This window comes from Ranitomeya imitator, chromosome 3, assembly GCF_032444005.1.
Source record: "Ranitomeya imitator isolate aRanImi1 chromosome 3, aRanImi1.pri, whole genome shotgun sequence".
Classification (NCBI taxonomy): domain Eukaryota; kingdom Metazoa; phylum Chordata; class Amphibia; order Anura; family Dendrobatidae; genus Ranitomeya; species Ranitomeya imitator.
Genome location: NC_091284.1, coordinates 769,582,782 through 769,606,135, shown reverse-complemented (window position 1 = coordinate 769,606,135; position 23,354 = coordinate 769,582,782). Strand labels below are relative to the sequence as shown.

General features: G+C 41.7%; 1 protein-coding gene across 1 annotated transcript in view; it reads left to right on the top strand.

Annotated features, from left to right (window-relative positions):
- The window catches only part of SHISA2 (shisa family member 2), a 33,922-nt gene extending 11,235 nt beyond the window's left edge, over positions 1–22,687 (top strand). The window contains exon 2 of the mRNA XM_069759057.1: positions 16,996–22,687. Coding sequence (XP_069615158.1) covers positions 16,996–17,549 — 554 coding nt within the window. The 3' untranslated portion in view covers positions 17,550–22,687. The remainder of the gene's footprint in view (positions 1–16,995) is intronic.
- The last annotated feature ends 667 nt before the right edge of the window (positions 22,688–23,354 follow it).

Sequence of the window (23,354 nt, the reverse complement as noted above, 5' to 3'; positions counted from 1 at the left end):
TATTTTTGCTAAAAAATGTACAGTTAAAGTAAAACAGATGGGATTTAAATAAATCTGCAGCGTAAACTGACCTGCGGTGCGGTCAGTATCTTGTGAGCACAGTGAGTTTTCGGTGCAGATTTTACCCATACACTTGCATTAGATGCGGAAATTACCGGGAAGTATCAAAAACACAGCAGCTTTGTTCAAAAGATGACAAATAAAAAAAAAGCATCAAAAACGCGATAAAATGCATGTTAAAAAAGCACTCAATAATGTACGGTAATTAAAAATTGTGAAGTAATATAATGTACATGAAAGGTGCAGAAAATCAGCGACATGAAAAACTCACCAACAGCTCATCATGAGATCGTAGCTTTAATCAAGCGTTCTACATGATTGATTACAGATCACTTCTAACCAACGCCAGTTCTCCACAATAGTAAGGCAAGTAAAATGTCAAATATGAGAACGGCATGATGTTAGGGTGGTTTCACACTTGCGTTTCAAAACGCATGCGTTTTTTAAAAAAAAACGCATGGTGAAAAAACGCATGTAAACGCGTGCAAACGCTGCGTTTTTTTGACGCATGCGTTTTTGCATGTGGTGAAAAAAACGCGGCGTTTTGACGCGTTTACATGCGTTTTTTCGTGTGTTTGCGTTTTTTAAACGCATGCTGAGAAATGTGTGACAGCTGCCAATCATCAGAATAAAGTAAAAAACCCACTATAAACAGAAATAGTTAGGGTTAGGGTTAGGTGGTAGGGTTAGGGGTAGGGATCATAACCCTAACCCTAAAGGGATCCTAACCCTAACCCTAAAGGGATTAGGGGTAGGGTTAGGATCCCTTTAGGGTTAGGGGTAGGGTTAGGATCCCTTTAGGGGTAGGGTTAGGGATAGGGTTAGGATCCCTTTAGGGGTAGGGGTAGGGATAGGATCCCTTTAGGGTTAGGGTTAGGATCCCTTTAGAGTTAGGGTTAGGATCCCTTTATCACCTTTATGGTGGGGGGTGGCATATTAGTGTGTTTTCTGTTTTTTTTTAATAAAAACGCATGCGTTTTTAACGCAAACGCATGTGCTTAAAAACGCATGCGTTTACATAGACATCAATAGGTTTTTTTGCCGCAAAAAAACGCATGCGTTTTTTTGCAGCAAAAAAAACGCCGCAAAAATTACTACATGTTGCATTTCTGCAAATGAACGCATGCAGAAAAAAAGCATGCGTTCATAAACGCGACCAAACGCTTATACAAAAAACGTATGCGTTTTTAATGTTAAAGATAGGGAAAAAAACGCATGCGTTTTTTGCGGTAAAAATGCTGCAGATGAAAACGCAAGTGTGAAACCAGCCTTAGACAAGCGAATATTTTAGATTAGTGGATGTCTTTTGCTTCCAAATACTGTGCATGAAAATATGACTGGAGTTTTACTTCTTAAAGAGGTCACCAGTAACGTCCCCAGAACATGCAGCTGCTTTTTTTTTGCTTTTTTACTTAACACCAGTGTTCCCCAACGCCACTCCTCAACCACCAACACATCATGTTTTTGGGATTTCCTTAACCCCTTTACCCCCAAGGGTGGTTTGCACGTTAATGACCAGGCCAATTTTTACAATTCTGACCACTGTCCCTTTATGAGGTTATAACTCCGAAACGCTTCAACGGATCCTGGTGATTCTGACATTGCTTTCTCGTGACATATTGTACTTCATGATAGTGGTAAAATTTCTTTGATAGTACCTGCGTTTATTTGTGAAAAAAACGGAAATTTGGCGAAAATTTTGAAAATTTCGCAATTTTCAAACTTTGAATTTTTATGCAATTAAATCACAGAGATATGTCACACAAAATACTTAATAAGTAACATTTCCCACATGTCTCCTTTACATCAGCATAATTTTGGAACCAATTTTTTTTTTTGTTAGGGAGTTATAAGGGTTAAAAGTTGACCAGCAATTTCTCATTTTTACAACACCATTTTTTTTTAGGGACCACGTCTCATTTGAAGTCATTTTGAGGGGTCTATATGATAGAAAATGCCCAAGTGTGACACCATTCTAAAAACTGCACCCCTCAAGGTGCTCAAAACCACATTCAAGAAGTTTATTAACCCTTCAGGTGTTTAATAGGAATTTTTGGAATGTTTAAATAAAAATGAACATTTAACTTTTTTACACAAAAAATTTACTTCAGCTCCAATTTGTTTTATTTTACCAAGGGTAACAGGAGAAATTGGACCCAAAAAGTTGTTGTCCAATTTGTCCTGAGTACGCTGATACCCCATATGTGGCAGTAAACCACTGTTTGGGCGCATGGGAGAGCTCGGAAGGGAAGGAGCGCTATTTGACTTTTCAATGCAAAATTGACAGGAATTGAGATGGGACGCCATGTTGCGTTTGGAGAGCCACTGATGTGCCTAAACATTGAAACCCCCCACAAGTGACACCATTTTGGAAAGTAGACCCCCTAAGGAACTTATCTGGATGTGTGGTGAGCACTTTGACCCACCAAGTGCTTCACAGAAGTTTATAATGCAGAACCGTAAAAATAAAAAATCATATTTTTTCACAAAAATTATATTTTTGCCCCCAATTTTTTATTTTTCCAAGGGTAAGAGAAGAAATTGGACCTCAAAAGTTGTTGTCCAATTTGTCCTGAGTACGCTGATACCCCATATGTGGCAGTAAACCACTGTTTGGGCGCATGGGAGAGCTCGGAAGGGAAGGAGCGCAGTTTGACTTTTCAATGCAAAATTGACAGAAATTGAGATGGGACGCCATGTTGCGTTTGGAGAGCCACTGATGTGCCTAAACATTGAAACCCCCCACAAGTGACACCATTTTGGAAAGTAGACCCCCTAAGGAACTTATCTAGAGGTGTGGTGAGCACTTTGACCCACCAAGTGCTTCACAGAAGTTTATAATGCAGAACCGTAAAAATAAAAAATCATATTTTTTCACAAAAAATATATTTTTGCCCCCAATTTTTTATTTTTCCAAGGGTAAGAGAAGAAATTGGACCTCAAAAGTTGTTGTCCAATTTGTCCCGAGTACGCTGATACCCCATATGTGGCAGTAAACCACTGTTTGGGCGCATGGGAGAGCTCGGAAGGGAAGGAGCGCCGTTTGACTTTTCAATGCAAAATTGACAGGAATTGAGATGGGACGCCATGTTGCGTTTGGAGAGCCACTGATGTGCCTAAACATTGAAACCCCCCACAAGTGACCCCATTTTGGAAAGTAGACCCCCTAAGGAACTTATCTGGATGTGTGGTGAGCACTTTGACCCACCAAGGGCTTCACAGAAGTTTATAATGCAGAGCCATAAAAATAAAACAAAATTTTTTTCCCACAAAAATTATTTTTTAGCCCCCAGTTTTGTATTTTCCCTAGGGTAACAGGAGAAATTGGACCCCAAAAGTTGTTGTCCAATTTGTCCTGAGTACGCTGATACCCCATATGTGGGGGGGAACCACCGTTTGGGCGCATGGGAGGGTTCGGAAGGGAAGGAGCGCCATTTGGAATGCAGACTTAGATGGAATGGTCTGCAGGCGTCACATTGCGTTTGCAGAGCCCCTAATGTACCTAAACAGTAGAAACCCCCCACAAGTGACACCATTTTGGAAAGTAGACCCCCTAAGGAACTCATCTTGATGTGTTGTGAGAGCTTTGAACCCCCAAGTATTTCACTACAGTTTATAACGCAGAGCCATGCAAATAAAAAATTTTTTTTTTTCCACAAAAATTATATTTTAGCCCTCAGTTTTGTATTTTTCCAAGGTTAGCAGGAGAAATTGGACCCTAAATGTTGTTGTCCAATTTGTCCTGAGTACGCTGATACCCGATATGTGGGGGGAACCACCGTTTGGGCGCATGGGAGGGCTCGGAAGGGAAGGAGCATCATTTGGAATGCAGACTTAGATGGATTGGTCTGCAGGCGTCACATTGCGTTTGCAGAGCCCCTAATGTACCTAAACAGTAGAAACCCCCCACAAGTGACCCCATATTGGAAACTAGACCCCTCAATGAACTTATCTAGATGTGTTGTGAGAACTTTGAACCCCCAAGTGTTTCACTACAGTTTATAACGCAGAGCCGTGAAAATAAAAAATCTTTTTGTTTTCCCACAAAAATTATTTTTTAGCCCCCAGTTTTGTATTTTCCCAAGGGTAACAGGAGAAATTGGTCCACAAAAGTTGTTGTCCAATTTGTCCTGAGTACGCTGATACCCCATATGTTGGGGTAAACCCCTGTTTGGGCACACAGGAGAGCTCGGAAGGGAAGGAGCACTGTTTTACTTTTTCAACGCAGAATTGGCTGGAATTGAGATCGGACGCCATGTCGTGTTTGGAGAGCCCCTGATGTGCCGAAACAGTGGAAACCCCCCAATTATAACTGAAACCCTAATCTAAACACACCCCTAACCCTAATTCCAACGGTAACCCTAACCACACCTCTAACCCTGACACACCCCTAACCCTAATCCCAACCCTATTCCCAACTGTAAATGTAATCTAAACCCTAACCCTAACTTTAGCCCCAACCCTAACTGTAGCCCCAACCCTAACCCTAGCCCTAACCCTAGCCCTAACCCTAACCCTAGCCCTAACCCTAGCCCTAACCCTAGCCCTAACCCTAGCCCTAACCCTAACCCTAACCCTAGCCCTAACCCTAGCCCTAACCCTAGCCCTAACCCTAACCCTAGCCCTAGCCCTAACCCTAGCCCTAACCCTAGCCCTAACCCTAGCCCTAACCCTAACCCTAGCCCTAGCCCTAACCCTAGCCCTAACCCTAGCCCTAATGGGAAAATGGAAATAAATACATTTTTTTTTATTTTTCCCTAACTAAGGGGGTGATGAAGGGGGGTTTGATTTACTTTTATAGCGAGTTTTTTAGCGGATTTTTATGATTGGCAGCCGTCACACACTGAAAGACCCTTTTTATTGCAAAAAATATTTTTTGCAATACCACATTTTGAGAGCTATAATTTTTCCATATTTTGGTCCACAGAGTCATGTGAGGTCTTGTTTTTTGCGGGACGAGTTGACGTTTTTATTGAAAACATTTTTGGGCACGTGACATTTTTTTATCGCTTTTTATTCCGATTTTTGTGAGGAAGAATGACCAAAAGCCAGCTATTCATGAATTTCTATTGGGGGAGGCGTTTATACCGTTCCGCGTTTGGTAAAATTGATAAATCAGTTTTATTCTTCGGGTCAGTACGATTACAGCGATACCTCATTTATATCATTTTTTTATGGTTTGGTGCTTTTATACGATAAAAACTATTTTACAGAAAAAATAATTATTTTTGCATCGCTTTATTCTCAGGACTATAACTTTTTTATTTTTTTGCTGATGATGCTGTATGGCGGCTCTTTTTTTGCGGGACAATATGACACTTTCAGCGGTACCATGGTTATTTATATCTGTCCTTTTGATCGCGTGTTATTCCACTTTTTGTTCGGCGGTATGATAATAAAGCGTTGTTTTTTGCCTCGTTTTTTTTTTTTTTTTCTTACGGTGTTTACTGAAGGGGTTAACTAGTGGGACAGTTTTATAGGTCGGGTCGTTACGGACGCGGCGATACTAAATATGTGTACTTTTATTGTTTTTTTTTTTTATTTAGATGAAGAAATGTATTTATGGGAATAATATTTTTTTTTTTTTTTCATTATTTTGGAATATTTTTTTTTATTTTTTTTACACATTTGGAAATTTTTTTTTTAACTTTTTTACTTTGTCCCAGGGGGGGACATCACAGATCAGTGATCTGACAGTTTGCACAGCACTCTGTCAGATCACTGATCTGACATGCAGCGCTGCAGCCTTCACAGTGCCTGCTCTAAGCAGGCTCTGTGAAGCCACCTCTCTCCCTGCAGGACCCGGATCCGCGGCCATCTTGGATCCGGGGCTCGAGCAGGGAGGGAGGTGAGGAGACCCTCGCAGCAACGCGATCACATCGCGTTGCTGCGGGGGGCTCAGGGAAGCCCGCAGGGAGCCCCCTCCCTGCGCGGTGCTTCCCTGCACCGCCGGCACATCGCGATCATCTTTGATCGCGGTGTGCCAGGGGTTAATGTGCCGGGGGCGGTCCGTGACCGCTCCTGGCACATAGTGCCGGATGTCAGCTGCGATAAGCAGCTGACACTCGGCCGCGCTCCCCCCGTGAGCGCGGCCGATCGGCTATGACGTACTATCCCGTCCAGGGTCAGATAAGCCCAGGGCACCTCGACGGGATAGTACGTCTAAGGTCACAGAGGGGTTAATATTGCTCAGGTGATAATGCCATCCCAGTGTAATATTAAGGAAATCTGAAAACATGATCTGTCTGTGGTTCTTGAGGAGTGGAATTGAAGAACACTGGTATGGGCATGAAGATGTGGCCTGTTTGAGCACTAATTTTGATAATAGTACAGTCATGGACAAAAATTTTGAGAATGTGACAAATATTAATTTTTCCAAAGTCTACTGCTCCATTTTTTCTAATGGCAATTTGCATATACTCCTGAATGTCAGAGTGATCAGCTTAACAGCAATTACTGTACTTGCAAAGTCAATATTTGCCCAGAAAATGAACTTTAACTCCCAAAACACATTTCAACATCATTGCAGTCCTGCCTTAAAAGGAGCAGCTAACATCATTTTAGTGATTGATCCATTATCACAGGTGTGGGTGTTGATGAGGACAGGGCTGGCGATCAATCAGTCATGATTAAGTAAGAATGACATCACTGGACACTTTAAAAGGAGGCTGGTGCTTGGTATCATTGTTTCTCTTCAGTTAACCATGGTTATCTCTAAAGAAACACGTGCAGCCATCATTGCACTGCACAAAAATGGCCTAAAGGTACCTTCACACATAACGATATTGTTAACGATATCGTTGCTATTTGTGACGTAGCAACGATATCGTTAATGAAATCGTTCTGTGTGACAGTGACCAACGATCAGGCCCCTGCTGGGAGATCGTTGGTCGCTGAACAAAGTCCAGAACTTTATTTCGTCGCTGGACTCCCTGGAGACATCGCTGGATCGGCGTGTGTGACACCGATCCAGCGATGTCTTCACTGGTAACCAGGGTAAACATCGGGTAACTAAGCGCAGGGCCGCGCTTAGTAACCCGATGTTTACCCTGGTTACCATGCTAAAAGTAAAAAAAAACAAACAGTACATACTTACCTACAGCCGTCTGTCCTCCAGCGCTGTGCTCTGCTCTCCTCCTGCACTGGCTGTGAGCCGGAAAGCAGAGCGGTGACGTCACCGCTCTGCTTTCCGGCTCCCAGACAGTACAGGAGGAGTGCAGAGAAGCAGAGCACAGCGCTGGAGGACAGACGGCTGTAGGTAAGTATGTACTGTTTGGTTTTTTTTACTTTTAGCATGGTAACCAGGGTAAACATCGGGTTACTAAGCGCGGCCCTGCGCTTAGTTACCTGATGTTTACCCTGGTTACCGGCATCGTTGGTCGCTGGAGAGCGGTCTGTGTGACAGCTCTCCAGCGACCAAACAGCGACGCTGCAGCGATCCGAATCGTTGTCGGTATCGCTGCAGCGTCGCTAAATGTGAAGGGGCCTTAACAGGGAAGAGTATCGCAGCTACAAAGATTGCACCTCAGTCAACAATCTATCGCATCATCAAGAACTTCAAGGAGAGAGCTTCCATTGTTGTCAAAAAGGCTCCAGGGCGCCCGAGAATGACCAGCAAGCGCCAGGACCGTATCTTAAAACTGTTTCAGCTGTGGGATCGGACTATCAGCAGTGCCGAGCTTGCTCAGGAATGGCAGCAGGCTGGTGTTAGTGCTTCTGCACGCACTGTGAGGCAGAGACTCTTTGAGCAAGGCCTGGTATCAAGGAGGGCAGCAAAGAAGCCACTTCTCTCCAGAAAAAAACATCAGGGACCGACTGATATTCTGCAAAAGGTACAGGGAGTGGACTGCTGAGGACTGGGGCAAAGTCATTTTCTCTGATGAATCCCCTTTTCGATTGTTTGGGACATCTGGAAAACAGCTTATTCGGAGAAGAATGAATAAAGAATGGTACCAGAATGTCCTCCAAGAGCAACTTCTCCCATCCGTCCAAGAGCAGTTTGGCGCCCAACAATGCTTTTTTCCAGCATGATGGAGCACCTTGCCATAAAGCAAAGGTGATAACTAAATGGCTCATGGAACAAAACATAGAGATTTTGGGTCCATGGCCTGGAAACTCCCCAGATCTTAATCCCATTGAGAACTTGTGGTCAATCATCAAGAGACGGGTGGACAAACAAAAACCAACAAATTCTGGCAAAATGCAAGCATTGATTATGCAAGAATGGACTGCTATCTGTCAGGATTTGGTCCAGAAGTTGATTGAGAGCATGCCAGGGAGAATTGCAGAGGTCTTGAAGAACAATGGTCAACATTGCAAATATTGACTTGCTGCATTAACTCATTCTAACTGTCAATATAACCTATTGGTACCCATAATATGATTGCAATTATATTTCTGTATGTGATATAAACATCAGACAAACACTAATAAAAACCAGAGGGCAGCAGATCATGTGAAAATATAATTTTGGTGTCATTCTCAAAACTTTTTGCCATGACTGTAGATCGGCTTAAGGGAAGATACAATATATAACAGCATATGATACCGAGATTTCTAGAAAATTATCCTAGTCATCCTGTTTTCATTAAGTCTTGTGAAGTTCTTCCTAAAGAGAAGACATAAAAGTTGGCTGATGGAGACATCTTTCCAGGTTTTGCCCAATGCTGTGATGCAATCGACAATAAATGGTTTTTATTTCTTTTCAACCTTTGGAATCGAACCACCATGAAGAGAAGTTACTCCCATAGCTGAGCTATAACCTCAGAAATAAGTTGTGTTGTAGGTTTTGAACTTCACATCACATTTAACCATAATACCTAGGGATTACTAACGGGATTTATTCTTCTCCGACTTGTCCTTTCTTGGCAGAATCATTACTGTCGTGCTTATTCTCAACAACTTTCAAGATCTGAATAAATTGTGAGATGTTGAAAGTGTTTATCCTATAAAAGTGCCGATTGTTAGCGTGATGACTGTTCGGAGGTCCCACATGGGAGTCTGCTCGATGCTCTCGTTGAGCTACGTAGGTGTGACAAGCATTATTTCCGCTGACAACCACATGTTTGGCTGATCTTTGGTAGAAGCAGGTGTCTTCTACTTTATTTCACAAAAGGTTCACATTAATAAGCTTAGTCAGAAAATTGGAAGGTTGGGTCCTCACACGGATTTCAGTCAAAGGCAACTTTTTAAATTTTTAAATGACAATTTATCCTTCAGATATAAATTGGTATCCTAAAAAAAGTCTGAACTCACGCTGAGCTGATCTAAGTTTCCAAACTTTTTCCTAAGCTGCTTTTCAAGTTACTGTCCACAGGGCAAGTTCAAGGTTAGTGGAGGCCCTTGGCCTCTGACCACTTTTTTTTATATTGTTGGAGATACACTTACAGATTCTCTAACTTGTCATTATGAGTTTCTAGGAAATCCCCAAGGAGGCAACAGTTCCTAGGTTGTGAGATCCTCTGGTCAAGTGGCTCTTTTGCCGTCATATAAGGGCTCATTCAGACATCCATTTTATGACATACAAGAAAAACGGTCCAAGTTACATTAGTGTTTTGTTCAGAATTTTATCAGAGTGTCATCCAAGTTTGATCACAGTTTGGTCCGAGTTTTAACAATTTTTCTTGGATGAGAAAAATAAATTATCTACCTTCCTCTATCTAGCTGTCTCTGAAAAACAGAAAAGTACTCAGAAAGCATCCGGGTGCTGTTTAATTTTTTTTCAAGGACTCTTAGCCTTGCATTACCAATTTTGATGAGACACACCGATCAATATCGGACATGTTTCTCCCATTTTGCACAGACCGCTTGGCCCACAGAAAATCACGGGCATGTGAGCGGCCCCATTAACTCATATAGAAACAAGTGCTATCCGTGAAAAACATGAATAGCACCCAATGCAAAAAATGGATGTGAGAATGAGCCCTAAAACTGCATGTTTTTCTAAGACAGCACATGACCTATAACATTTCATTGATCCATACACACATTTGTTTTAAAAATGGATCCATATCTGCGGTCTGAAAGCATGACGCATTCTCATCCGATTGGTGGATCAGGCTCAGCCGTTTAAAATTATGGGTACCCGTGAAGTCTGAACACTTGGGCCCATAGAGTAGACTGGATATGTTCACAGACAAATTATTGCAATTACACAATTTATTATACACATGTTTATTTCCTTTGTGTGTATCGGTACTACACAAAAAAAACTGAAAAAAAAAGACAAATCAGACATAACTTCACACAAAACCCCCCAAATGGGCCGGACAAAATTGTGGGTAAACAACTTTGTTTTAAGCGTATGATGCTCATTGAAACTCACCTGTGAAAAGTAATAGGTGTGGTCAGTATAAAAATCACACATGAAACCAGATAAAAAGGGGAGAAGTTGTCTCAAACTTTGCATGGTGTATCTGTGTGTGCACCACTCTAAGCATGGAGAACAGAAAGAGGAGAAGAGAACTGTCTGAGGACCTGAGAACCAAACTTTTTGAACAATATCAACAATCTCAAGGTTGCAAGTCCATCTCCAGATGTCATGACTGTATGTTAGTAGACTTTCCCAGTGAATGGTCCATATATCATATGATATTGATAAAGCAGGGGAAAGTCAGCTCACCTACAAGAAGACAGAACTCGATGTACAGAAATGTTGTAGTACTACAAGTCTAAGGAGTAATATGGAAGAAATAGTGGATCCAGCATTAAAGGGAACCTGTCACCCCTAAAATCGAAGGTGAGCTAAGCCCACCATCATCAGGGGCTTATCTACAGCATTCTCTAATGCTGTAGATAAGCCCCCGATGTATCGTAAAAGATGAGAAAAAGAGGTTCGATTATACTCACCTGGGGGGGCGGTCCGATCCGGGGCCTTACACCTTCTTACGACGACGTCCTCTTCTTGTCTTCACGCTGCGGCGCAGGCGTATTTTGTCTGTCCTGTTGAGGGCAGAGCAATGTACTGCAGTGCACAGGCAGTGGGAAAGGTCAGAGAGGCCCTGCGCCTGGGCACTGCAGTACTTTGTTCTGCCCTCAACAGGGCAGACAAAGTACGCCTGTGCCGGAGCCGCAGCGTCAAGACAAGAAGAGGACGTCATCGTAAGAAGATGGGAGGCGCTGAACCGGACCGCGACGCCCATCAGACCGGACCGCAGCGGGACCACCCCTGGGTGAGTATAATCTAACCTCTTTTTTTCTCATCTTTCAGGTTACAACGGGGGCTTATCTACAGCATTATAGAATGCTTCGATTTTGGGGGTGACAGGTTCCCTTTAAAGGCCCTCTTCTAACAAAAACTCTAATGAACAGTAAAAGATGGTGTTGGCTATCATGACTTGAAATGTTCATCAATAAAAGTGTTGTTCTTAGAAGAGGACAGTTAATGTTGGACTATTTCTCCCATACAGAGACATATATTATCCATAGGTCCCATGCAAAAAAAAAAGTATACTACTATTTTTTTGTTATGACCAACAATGTGGAAAAGCAAATCATAATTATGGTACCTGTTGGGCAGATGCTAAAGGAAAACTCTTCAGACATCCATTGGGATTATTCTGATCTAAGTGCATACACTGATCGCACTCGAGTGTGAACACAGCCTTATATGATAGATGCTTCCCCACTGACCATGTTTGAGATTCCTAATAGCTAGTTGTAATTTATAGATCTGGAATGTATTGATGGATGGATGGATATGTAGATAGATAGATACAGTAGAAGTGAATGATGATGATGATGGAATCCATTGACATTCCCTTTATTTAACTTTATAGTGACCTATCATTTGCCATATGTATGTATTTTTTTTCTACCTGGTGTAAATGCCGCTGTTCTCCTAATTCCTTTGTTCCTGGGCCTCACAGTTTATGAGGTATGACCCCCTCTTCCCTGTACTGTATATACATCTAGTCTTTTTTAGCCAACTGGGAGTGCTCATCAAGAAGACTCCATGAAGAAAAGTTGGATACCACTCCCACTTGTCTATCAAGACTAGATTTACATAGCGGGAAGGGGCCATCTATTTGCTTACAGTGAGCCATGGCTGCTCACAAGCCGATGTTGGTGGTGAAGTGGGAGCTCTTCACCACCAACGTCGGCTTGTACGGCCACGGACTAATACACAGCGCTGCTCCATCCGGATCTGCATGATTATATTGAGCTTCCTGCAACACAGGGTCCCCATTATCCCTATTTAATGTGTACAACCTCTACAGTGTATCCCACTACTTCAATACAGACCGCATCTCATGTGGTGAACCAAAATCTAATCAGCTTTCGTATATTTCCTTATGAGTCTCTATCAGGACATACTTTTCAAAATATCTCTTCCCGGATGGGAACATACAAGTACGATTGTTGATGCACTAAGGCTACTTTCACACTAGCGTTTTTTTCAATACGTCGCAATGCGTCGTTTAGGGGAAAAAACGCATCCTGCAAAGTTGTCTGCAGGATGTGTTTTTGCCCCATAGACTAACATTAGCGATGCATTGCGATGCATTGACACACGTCGCAACCGTCGTGCGACGGTTGCGCCGTGTTGTGGCGGACCGCTGGGAGCAAAAAACGTTACATGTAACGTTTTTTGCTTCCGACGGTCCGCCATTTCCGACCGTGCATGCGCGGCCGGAACTCCTCCCCCACCTCCCTGCACCTCACAATGAGGCAGCGGATGCGCTGGAAAAATGCATACGCTGCCCCCGTTGTGCGGCGCATTCACTGCTAGCGTCGGTAACCTCGGCCCGACGCACTGCGACAGGCCGAGCCGGACGCTAGTGTGAAAGTAGCCTAACTCTATGCGACACTGTGATCAAGGCCACGTCGTGGCCGAAACGTCTCAATTGCCTGTCGTTCATCACTTATAAATAAACATTTTCACTTGAAGCAAATTGTTTCTAGTCAAGAGTGCAGTGATTATCGACTCTCTATATTTATGGGATCTCTGAATCCGTTCACTAGCACCTTACACCCCTATCGTGTGCCAGCCATTCGTTTCTTCTGCACCTGCAGGTCTTGGGCGGCAAAAGTACAACTCATCAGTCAGAACATGCTGGGAGTTGTCATCTTACAAAAGCCGCTGATCTTCTCAGTTGTCCTTGACGCATCTGTGCAGAACTGGAACTTGATTCATTGCCTTTCCTGTGGCGACTGCTAATTAAAAAATTGGTTCAATAAGTGCAATTATTCCACCTGTGTAATGCACAGAATCCCCTAATCCTGTAATTACAGCCTCTGCGTCCTCCGGCTGCAGTCATTTCACTCAATTAGTAGTAAATTCGAGGCCAAAACAAAACATTGATTTACTTTATAAGCCGTGCTAATCTCTCCATATTGAATCTCTTTTTTTCACCACTCATATGAATTATAGGATATTTCTTCTGATCGGGACAAGAGAAACTAGGACCTAGGCCTTATAGGCCTCGTTCACACGTTGAGTATTTGGTCAGTATTTTACCCCTCAGTATTTGTAAGAAAAAATCAGGAGTGGAACAATCAGAGGAAAAGTATAATAGAAACTCGTCACCACTTCTGTATTTATCACATACTCCTGGTTTTGGCTTTCAAATTCTGAGGTAAAAATCTCACCAAATACTGAACGTGTGAGCTTGGTAATACACCCAACTGAATTTAGCAACATTGTGTTTATGGAGGCATTAAAAAACGATGAGTTTTTCAATAGGAAACCTCTTAAGAAAATGCTTGTTTGGGTCTCTACACGTGACATTGTTTTCAGGCAGGTTCCAAAGTGCTAAAAAAAAATGAACCTATGCACAGCAATGTCAAAATGATTTGCACATGTTCCATCTTTTTCCACTTCTTTCAACCGCTTCAAACTTGAAAAGTTTCTAAAAGAAGCGAACCTACCATTTTCAGACAACTTCCGCTCACTACGTTAGGCCGGTTTCACACGTCAGTGGCTCCGGTACGTGAGGTGACAGTTTCCTCACGTACCGGAGACACTGACTCACGTAGACACATTGAAATCAATGTGTCTCTGCACATGTCAGCGTGTTTTCACGGACCGTGTGTCCGTGTGCAAAACACGGAGACATGTCAGTGTTCGTGGGAGCGCACGGATTACACGGACCCATTAAAGTCAATGGGTCCGTGTAAAACAAGTACCGCACACGGACGCTGTCCGTGTGCAGTCCGTGTGCCGTGCAGGAGACAGCGCTACAGTAAGCGCTGTCCCCCCCACGTGGTGCTGAAGCCGCCATTCATACCTTCTCTCCAGCAGCGTTCGCTGGAAAGAAGATATGAAAAATCCTTTTTTTTTTTTTTTTTGTGTTTAAAATAAAGATCCCTGTCCCCAACCCCCCTCCCACCCCCTGTACGCCCGCCCGCTGTTAATAAAATACTCACCCGGCTCCCTCGCAGCGTCCTGTCCTCGCCGCAGCTTCTCCTGTATGAGCGGTCACGTGGTACCGCCCATTACAGTCATGAATATGCGGCTCCACCTCCCACACGGATGGCCTACGTGAGCTCACAGACACGGATAACTCCGGTACGAATTTTTTCGGTACCGGAATTATCTGGACGTGTGGGACAGGCCTTATAGATAGTCAGCATGAAAAGACACCAGCAGCAAAGCTTATGCAAACAAGACATAAAGGAAAAGCTTCAGGAAAACAAAAAATGCTGTGGGCGCATACAGTTTTATTTTTTTGGAGGGGTTTTTCTATTCCTGAAGTAGTTCCTAAATCGGGTTTGAAGAGTTTTGTAAGTGGTGCTTTTTTTACAGCCTTTTGATCTGTAAGTGACATTCACTTTAGCTTTTTCCTGTCTTTAAGATTAAATGTTTTTCAAAACCTCTTCAGGAAAATCTCCTCGTACGAGTATTAAAGTTTTTCACGCAGAATGCCCTTTTTTGACTGCTATGTACAAAATAGCTTCTTACAAGCAAAAGCCACCTGAAAAATGGGTAGATCACTGCTTTTAACCGCTTGGCGTCTTTGGAAATCCGAAACCGTTAAAAGAATTTCAAAAGCCGGGAACATCATTTTACAGTTCTTTTTAGCATTTTTTGAGTGCTTTTTCAAGTGAGCTGGGGCACATTGTGTGTACTTTTTGAGGAGGATTTTGGAGCGAAGCCTTCAAATTAAACTCATCAAAAATATTCTTTGTGCATTTTGTTCAGACAAAAGTTTTTGAGAATTTTTTTTAGCAGATCCGCTCCAAAATTCTAACAGAAACAATTTAGAAATGCTTGAAAGACTCTTTCAATTCATTTCAATGTTTTAACCTCTATGTTGTTCGTTGCTACAGTTTTTTCAATAATTTTTACACTTCTGGTTTTGAAAAATGTCTGGTGGGAAAAAAAAAGCATATATCACTTCTTTGAAGCGGATGCTGATGGTTTCCGATTCAATCTAAGCACTGTCAAATCAAAAGGCGGCAAAAATGCTTCAAAACTCTTCAAAATTGCTTCAGATAAAGAAAAAATTGTCCAAGAAACCCCTCAAAATAGCATCTCCTGAAGCAATTTTCACTTGAAAAACTCGTGATTTTTGAACAAGTGCAAAAAACTCTGTATATATCTTTACAGACCCACCGTGTGGCCTATCTACCCTAGAGTGCCCGTGTGAAAAAATTCTACAATAGACACTTAAATATGTAAAAGTTTAGTGCATGGGTTAAACTTTACTGTACTGCCCACAGTGCAGGGGTGTCGCATAACTCCAGGGGCTTAGATCGCATGGAAGAACCAAAGTGTAGATACGTTTTAAGACACAACATGACTTCTTGTCTCTTTCCATTCCCTTCATAGTTGCAACAGAGTTCAGGCTTCTGGGCCTCAGTGCAAAATTTGTATCGGGACCCCTCTCCTACCATTTGCCATTTATAACACTGATGTCTTCTTATGTGGGCTTTGAGCCCCTCTCAGTTACCAGGACGTGCGTACAGTTACCTCTGCACCCTCTAACACTCTGCTCTTACTGATGATGGCTGACATGTTGGTATATGAAATTACAGTCAGTGGTTAGGTCATTGCATATATATTTAACTATATATTCCCTGCTGTCTATAGAGTGCAGTCATGCCTAGACAGTCCCTCACATGATGAGTAGTGTTCCTCACCTACAGATGGTGCTGCGGAATGATACTGTAGTCTGGTAGATGGGTTAAGTTACCTTCAAGTAAGCCAGGAGCCCATCACCAGACACCACATGATCTGCCATCACTAGTTCCTTGGCAAGTCTAAGCATGAAATCATCGATTTATAAGACAAACTATGTCATCATGTTCAATATCATGATCACAATGGTATCTGATAGAAAATGTAAATAGCAAGGCAGATCATGTCATCACTTTTTCTTAATTGTGAAACTTGGTCTTAAAGAAGTTAAGCGTGAGAAGTGGCTTTCCAACAACTTGGACTTCCCGCCTCCATGCCTAACCACCATCCATGCTTGGAACCCGGCCAAGCTTAGTCACTGTGAATTAGGGCTCATGCAGACAACCGAATAACGTGGACAAGTGCTATCTGTTGTTTGTTATTTTATTGTGGTGTTCAAAAAAGAACCGTAGCGTGCATGATCTGTTTCCGAGAATCAGATGGCGCTCGCCCATTCAACTCTACAGAAAAAAAAAAATCGGACTGCACTTGGATGACAACCATGGACTCACATAGTGAAGGTGGAGAAATTTTCTTTTCCTTTCCGCCTCTGAGAAAATCGGATCACACTCTGATCAGAGTTTGATCAGAGTGTGATTAGCATAATCAGACCGTGATTAGTATAATCAGACCAATTTTCTCAGATGTGGAGAAAACGGTCTTCTGCACCTGCCCGTAGAGTGACGGGGAAGTAAAGATACTACTAAACCTCCTTGGTCTTTAAAATGATTGTAGACCCACCAGCTACACTTTGATGAGATAAAACATTTACCTTCTTTATTCTAAACCTATTGTTGTATTCTTTTTTTTTTCAGTTCCCATCTACGTGCCATTCCTGATTGTCGGATCAGTATTTGTGGCGTTTATCATCTTGGGATCTTTGGTTGCTATTTGCTGTTGTCGTTGCCTCAGACCGAAGCAGGAACCTCAGCAGAGCAGAGCTCCGGGAAGCAATCGCCTTATGGAAACTATCCCTATGATATCCAGTGCCAGCACTTCACGCGGGTCTTCATCTCGGCAGTCCAGCACAGCCACCAGCTCCAGCTCAAGTGCCAATTCGGGGGCAAGGGCTCTTCCAACTAGATCACAAACCAACTGCTGTCTGCCAGAGGGAGCCATGAATAACGTCTATGTGAACATGCCCACCAATTATTCAGTGTTAAACTGTCAACAAGCGACCCAAATGGTTCCACACCAAGGACAATATCTTCACCCCCAGTTTGTGGGATATGCTGTACCTCATGACTCTGTCCCCATGACCCCAATGCCACCTTTTTTAGATGGACTCCAAGGTGGATATAGACAGATGCAATCTCCATACCCTCACAGTAACCCTGAACAGATGATGTACCCTGCAGTGACTGTTTAAGAGAACCCAGAAACCGCCAATGAATGGACTCTGTGGGACATATTGGATTTAACAGGGCTTACAGACTTTGTACGTCGGAGCGAGAGAAGTGGGATAACATTATTGTAAAATGCATGATGGTGACAAAAGTTTTTTTTGTTTTTTTTTAACAATTGTGCATATGCTTTTTTATTTTATTTTGGAGGGGAAACGTATTACTATAAGTTGCCTGAGCCAATAATCTTCTCACTGCTGAATTGGAGCCTTCAGCGTGGAGCAGGTTTAGTATATTCTGGTATAACAGGTATAGGGATAATTTTTTTTTCTTCATTTGAGGTTATAAATAAGGTGAAAATAACATGTTTATATTTAATACAAAAAGACAATCATTCAGACAATCAAACGTTAAGACAGTGCAATTACCCGAATAAAAAAGAGGTATAAATATAATTATTTCTATTATTAAAAGTTTAGATAAATTAAATGAATCTGAAAGAAGCCATGACTGTAGTTTGGATAGACGAGTCATTTACTTCAATGAAAATGGACACCCTCAAGGGAATAACTATGGGGGTTGGCAAAAAGTAACAAAAGGCCCTTACCTATGGTAGGTAGGGGCCTTATCGCAAATTTTATACTAGGCCCAGGAGCTTCAATTTAAGGCCTCCATTTAAATTAGATCAAAGTCAATCAAATCGGACAATTTCAGCAGGATTGACCAACTATCCCTTCACAAATTATGTTGTGGCAGAGAAGAATTAATTTCAACAGCCGATCCTTTTGATCTCCCTAGATATAAGCCGCTATCACATGGTGCTCTCCTGTGTTCTCTCACAAAGAGAGTTCCCACATTGGGAGAGATAGCTGTCGGCTGAGTAATACTTCGCCCATAATGTGTGTGGGTGGCCTAACACCTTCAATTACTTAATTTACCTATAAAGTATGTAATGTCCTAAATCAAGAATCATTGTGTCCACCACAGGAAAACATTCAGGTCTGGAGATTTGGACGCTTATGATGCAAATGGGCAACATGTGAGAATTTTCCTTTTATCTGGGACAGGAATCAGTTTGCTATCATTGCCCCATTTATAAATTTCCTGGCAGAATGGTTTACTTTCAGGCATGAACAGTTTGGTCCATCAGTGAACCTTTACCAAGCGCCGATATCCTAGTACATCGGCGCTCGCTTACCTGCCTGTTAATAGAGGCTGACGAACAATCGCTAGTAGAAGGGTTCTGTGCCCATGTACAGTTCATGTTATCGGCAGCACACAACTTGTTTACATGGGGTGATATTTTGCTCAATCATTGGGTTTCGCCGGAATGTTTACACAGGCCAGTAATCAGGAACGAGCGCTCCTTCGCTGATTATCTCCTCTCGGAAATGAACCATAAAGCCATATCTTACACCATAGACGTTTCAATCCTCAGACCCTAGCTAGTACCTAGAGGAGGATGGTAGAGGACATGTGGCTCCTGAGTGTCTTTATTACTGAGCAAAAGGCTCCATTATGACAGATTGTCTCTTGCGTGCACCTGATTCTACAGTGAAAGCAACCATTTTGTAATATCCTAACATTTTTGAGACTTTTGACTATTGTACAAGGTTGTAACTTGCTTCTTTTTGAACAGAAGCTTTCTCCATATCCCTATATGCTAATGTGGTGACCAATATGCAAATGTTATAGAGTGGTTTGATACTAAATGACTGGTGGCGTTAAACGACCTCTGATCGGCTACATGTTTTATGGTAGTCATTTAACAGGCCACTTGCTCTTCCGAGGCGGAAAGAACAATCTACTGATCATTCTTATGAATAGGCTCTCATTGTTCTTGGCAGCACATGATCTCTTACACAAGACAATGGGCTACCGAGAACAAAGATTTTTTTAAGCAAGCTTAAAAATAATTTCACCTGACAAGTGAGGGTGATCGGCAGCCTATTTACACTGTACAAGCTGCAGACAATCATTCAGTGTAAATGTACCCTGATCTGTACCAATAGACATCTGCTCTGACTCTTCTCAGCTGATTTCTTCTCAACTGAGTCCTTCAGATTGTTAAGATCTAGTTGTGGCCTAGATAGGGCCAGCATTAAGTCTAAACCCCCCATTCACACCAGATAGCTGACAGCCAAACGTTGGTTCTGCTGATATTTATATCTCTCAACTCCCCACTACACAAGATCGTTCGCTTGGCCGAATTGTCCCACGTTCTCTATGACAGAGCTGTCCTCCTTATAATTAAGCAATTCTCAAAAGACAGGATTACAGTGTACACCATCGGTAAGTTATGGATACAATACAGAAAAAGGGAAAAGATAACGTGTCATTAAAATTTTACTTTTATTCCATATTTGTTAAAATTATTAATATATAAGATTAACATACATGCACCCAATGGGGATATATATTGGGTCACAAGAAATTTAAATGTGACCCACTGATTCCTAATAGTGAATGAATGTGGGAGAGTAAATATCAATTCAAGGGATTTTTGACTATTGTCCCCATAAATTATGAGTCAAAATTACTCCGGTGACAATTGTGCCAGGACCACTGATAAGTGCGTAGAGGTGCAGTTTTTGTGATTGGTGCCTGTTGATGTAGTAGAAGGCACGATAACTATAAAATCTTTAGATGATAAATTGTTTATTGCAGCGTCGTATATTAGACGCATGAATAATGCATACTTGAAAATTGAGGGTAGAATTTTGTCTGCAATTTTAACAGTGCAGCGCTCATCTGTGTGAACCTGCCACTGAGCGACCATTAATTGAATGACGCCCTAAGTTAGTGCAATAGACGATACTGAGGGGCAGAATCACGCCGGTGCCATTGCGTGATTATACCCAGGAATTGAGAATAAGAAGCGGCGCACGCGCTGTGGGGATGATCGCTGCCTGAAAGCCGCTGTCGATTGTATTGTCCTGCAGCGGCGGTAATGTATGTATACCGCTCAGTAATTCACGCGCGATCTCTCACCAGCCATGCTGTGAGGTGCGGTGTGCTAGCAGCAGGGGTAAGCACACGCTATGTGATTCACAGCATGAAGCCTCCGCTGCAACAGATTCGATTAAAAGTAGAATGTGGATACCGCTTATATACTGCACTGTGCCTCAATTTCTCATATCAGTAACCCTGACTTTCTCACACATTACTCTAACTATAGGACATGTGTCCCGACGCGCGTTTCACCAGTATACCGCCTTTTACTAAGGGTCTGTATTGTATCCACTACTGTCCTCCCGCAGTGGCTTATCTTCATGCCAAACATGGCGTTTACCCGTTGAAATTCAACAAGCCGGATCCTTCTGGGGTAGAGACAAGGAGGTTCCCATTCATATCAGAAGGCCAGACAATCCTACCGATATAAGCAGGTTTGGCTAAGCTTAGTGTAATGTTTCTGGGGGGCTGCATGTTTGTGTATTGCAAGCAAATGACTGACACCCCCATGTACTGGCCACAAAATGGTCTCCAAAGCCTCAGGTCAGAGGATGAATGTAAATGATGGCCCATACAAAGATGGCGTGTATAATAGCAGAATATCGTTAGGGCTGAAGCTGCTACTAAACTCCACAGTAAGTAGTTCAGTTTATCACGTATGTTGCCGTCCATGTCTGAAAAAATTACTGTATATTTTAGCTTTAATATATTTTTTATTGGTTCCAAATAGAATGATTTTTAAAAATGTTAAATGATGAATTTTGTGTTGCGCGCAACAGAGAATGTAGAAAATTCTTCCACTTTGCATAGCAAGACATAGCTGCAGTACAGAAATATCGTATATCAGCTTTTACCGAACGGTCTACCAAACCATGCATCATAATAATATTATACTATATCTATACCTTATAGATATACAATTCTAAGTCCATGTCGTGACATAGTGGAATAAATACGGCCTTGTACATACTAGGCATCATATATAGCACTGAGCTCATCCTACTAAATATTGTCAGCACTTGTCACAGAAGTGCCTTGTGGTTGGGTGAAAACTCTAGACCTACTGGTTTTCCAAAGGTATGTAGTAATTCAACATAATTCTGTCCAATAAATGTTGTTTGGTCAGATGTGGATATATATAGTGTTGAGGTTTAGTATATTAGGGTACTAAATGGAGGCCATGCGATCAGATCGCGAAACATTGCCAGTCCTCAATGATTCAACGTACGCTATATGCATGGTACAACACCACGTAACGGAGTGGTGGTTTTATTGACACATTATAAATGCCCGTTGTACACAATGCCTTAAAATACTAAACCGGGTCTTAATATTTGGTATCCACCAACTATACTAGCCATTTACAAGTAGGTTCATATATTTAAAAAAAATATTGTTTTTTTTTCCCCAGATTTCAGCTAAAGTTAAAAAAAAACAACAACTTTGGTTGTTTTAGGCACCACCATGGCTAATTTCCTACATGATTCCTCTTTGCTCAACTTCTCCTAATGCAGAAATAGTCATAATTTTTATGGATATTCATCCTTTCAATAATCATGGAATATTACTATGGTTGGGTCATTTTTAGTCCAATCGTATCAAAAGCCACTAGTTGTCAAGGGGTAAATAAATCTGTGTAGACATCATCAGCACATCAACCACTTCTAAAGCCAATGTGGTTTTTCTAATAACGTAAAGAATCCAAAAATTTGGGATCCAACAGAACATTTTTAGGCATATTGACTTGCTCACCAACAATTTCGGAAACTTAAGCGTTTTAACCAAAAATAGAGCAAAATTTATATTCTTGGAGATTTCGAGTATCTTCAGGTTATATCTCCAGGATTGTAGTTTTCGAGAGACCTATGTCAGCCTATATTGTAGGCAAACGCACCCATTGCACAAATTTGCTAGGGACAACCTTCCCTGATTCATCTTGAATGGGGGGTTCAATCGTTTGTATATTGTAAACTGTAAAGAATAAAGCTTAAGTTAAATTTGTAAAGGTTAAAAAAATATTTTCCATTTCTTGGGTTCAAATGAATTGAAATAAAAATATGTGGTGTTTTGCACAATTTCTATGTGTAATGTATAAATAGTGTAAAAGAAATATTCATGTTTGCCATCATTTTCTGAAAGGGCACTTTCCTTAAAGTGTTTTTTTGAAGTGAAGTAAATTCTCAATTTTTAATAAATGTTTTATGGAGTGATACGTAGTTCTCCGCAACTATTATTATATCCTTACTCTTGTCTTCCACTTTAGACACTTGTACTTTGTAACTAGGGTCCTCCATCGATAAACTGATCAAACAGAACCTGATATCACCAACAATCAAGCTTTAATCTCAGGGGTTTAATTTCCCAGCAGCGCCCCCACAGGGAAAATAAGGCATTACATTATTCCCATTGAACAATCTGAACTGTGTAATCCAAATATGTCAGGTCCTCCAGAATAAGAAGCTGAACACTAGCCAGCAGCAATGCACTGTGAAATAAGGAGGCCCACAGCTACTACTTTTTTTTACTACTTTTTCAACACAAGTAATAATCATGCCAGTTATAGATGAGCGGATCAATCCATGGAGGTTCAAATTTGAGTTGAATTTCCTGAAATTTTTGGTTTCACACAAATTTGAACATTTTTAAATTCGATTCATAGTTCACAAAAAGAAAACTTGCCTCTCTCTACAGGGTGGGCCATTTATATGGATACACCTAAATAAATAAAATGGGAATGGTCGGTGATATCAACTTTCTGTTTGTGGCACATTAGTATGTGGGAGGGGGAAAATTTTTCAAGATGGGTGGTGACCATGGCGGCCATTTTGAAGTCAGCCATTTTGGATCCAACTTTATTTTTTACAATGGGAATAGGGTAT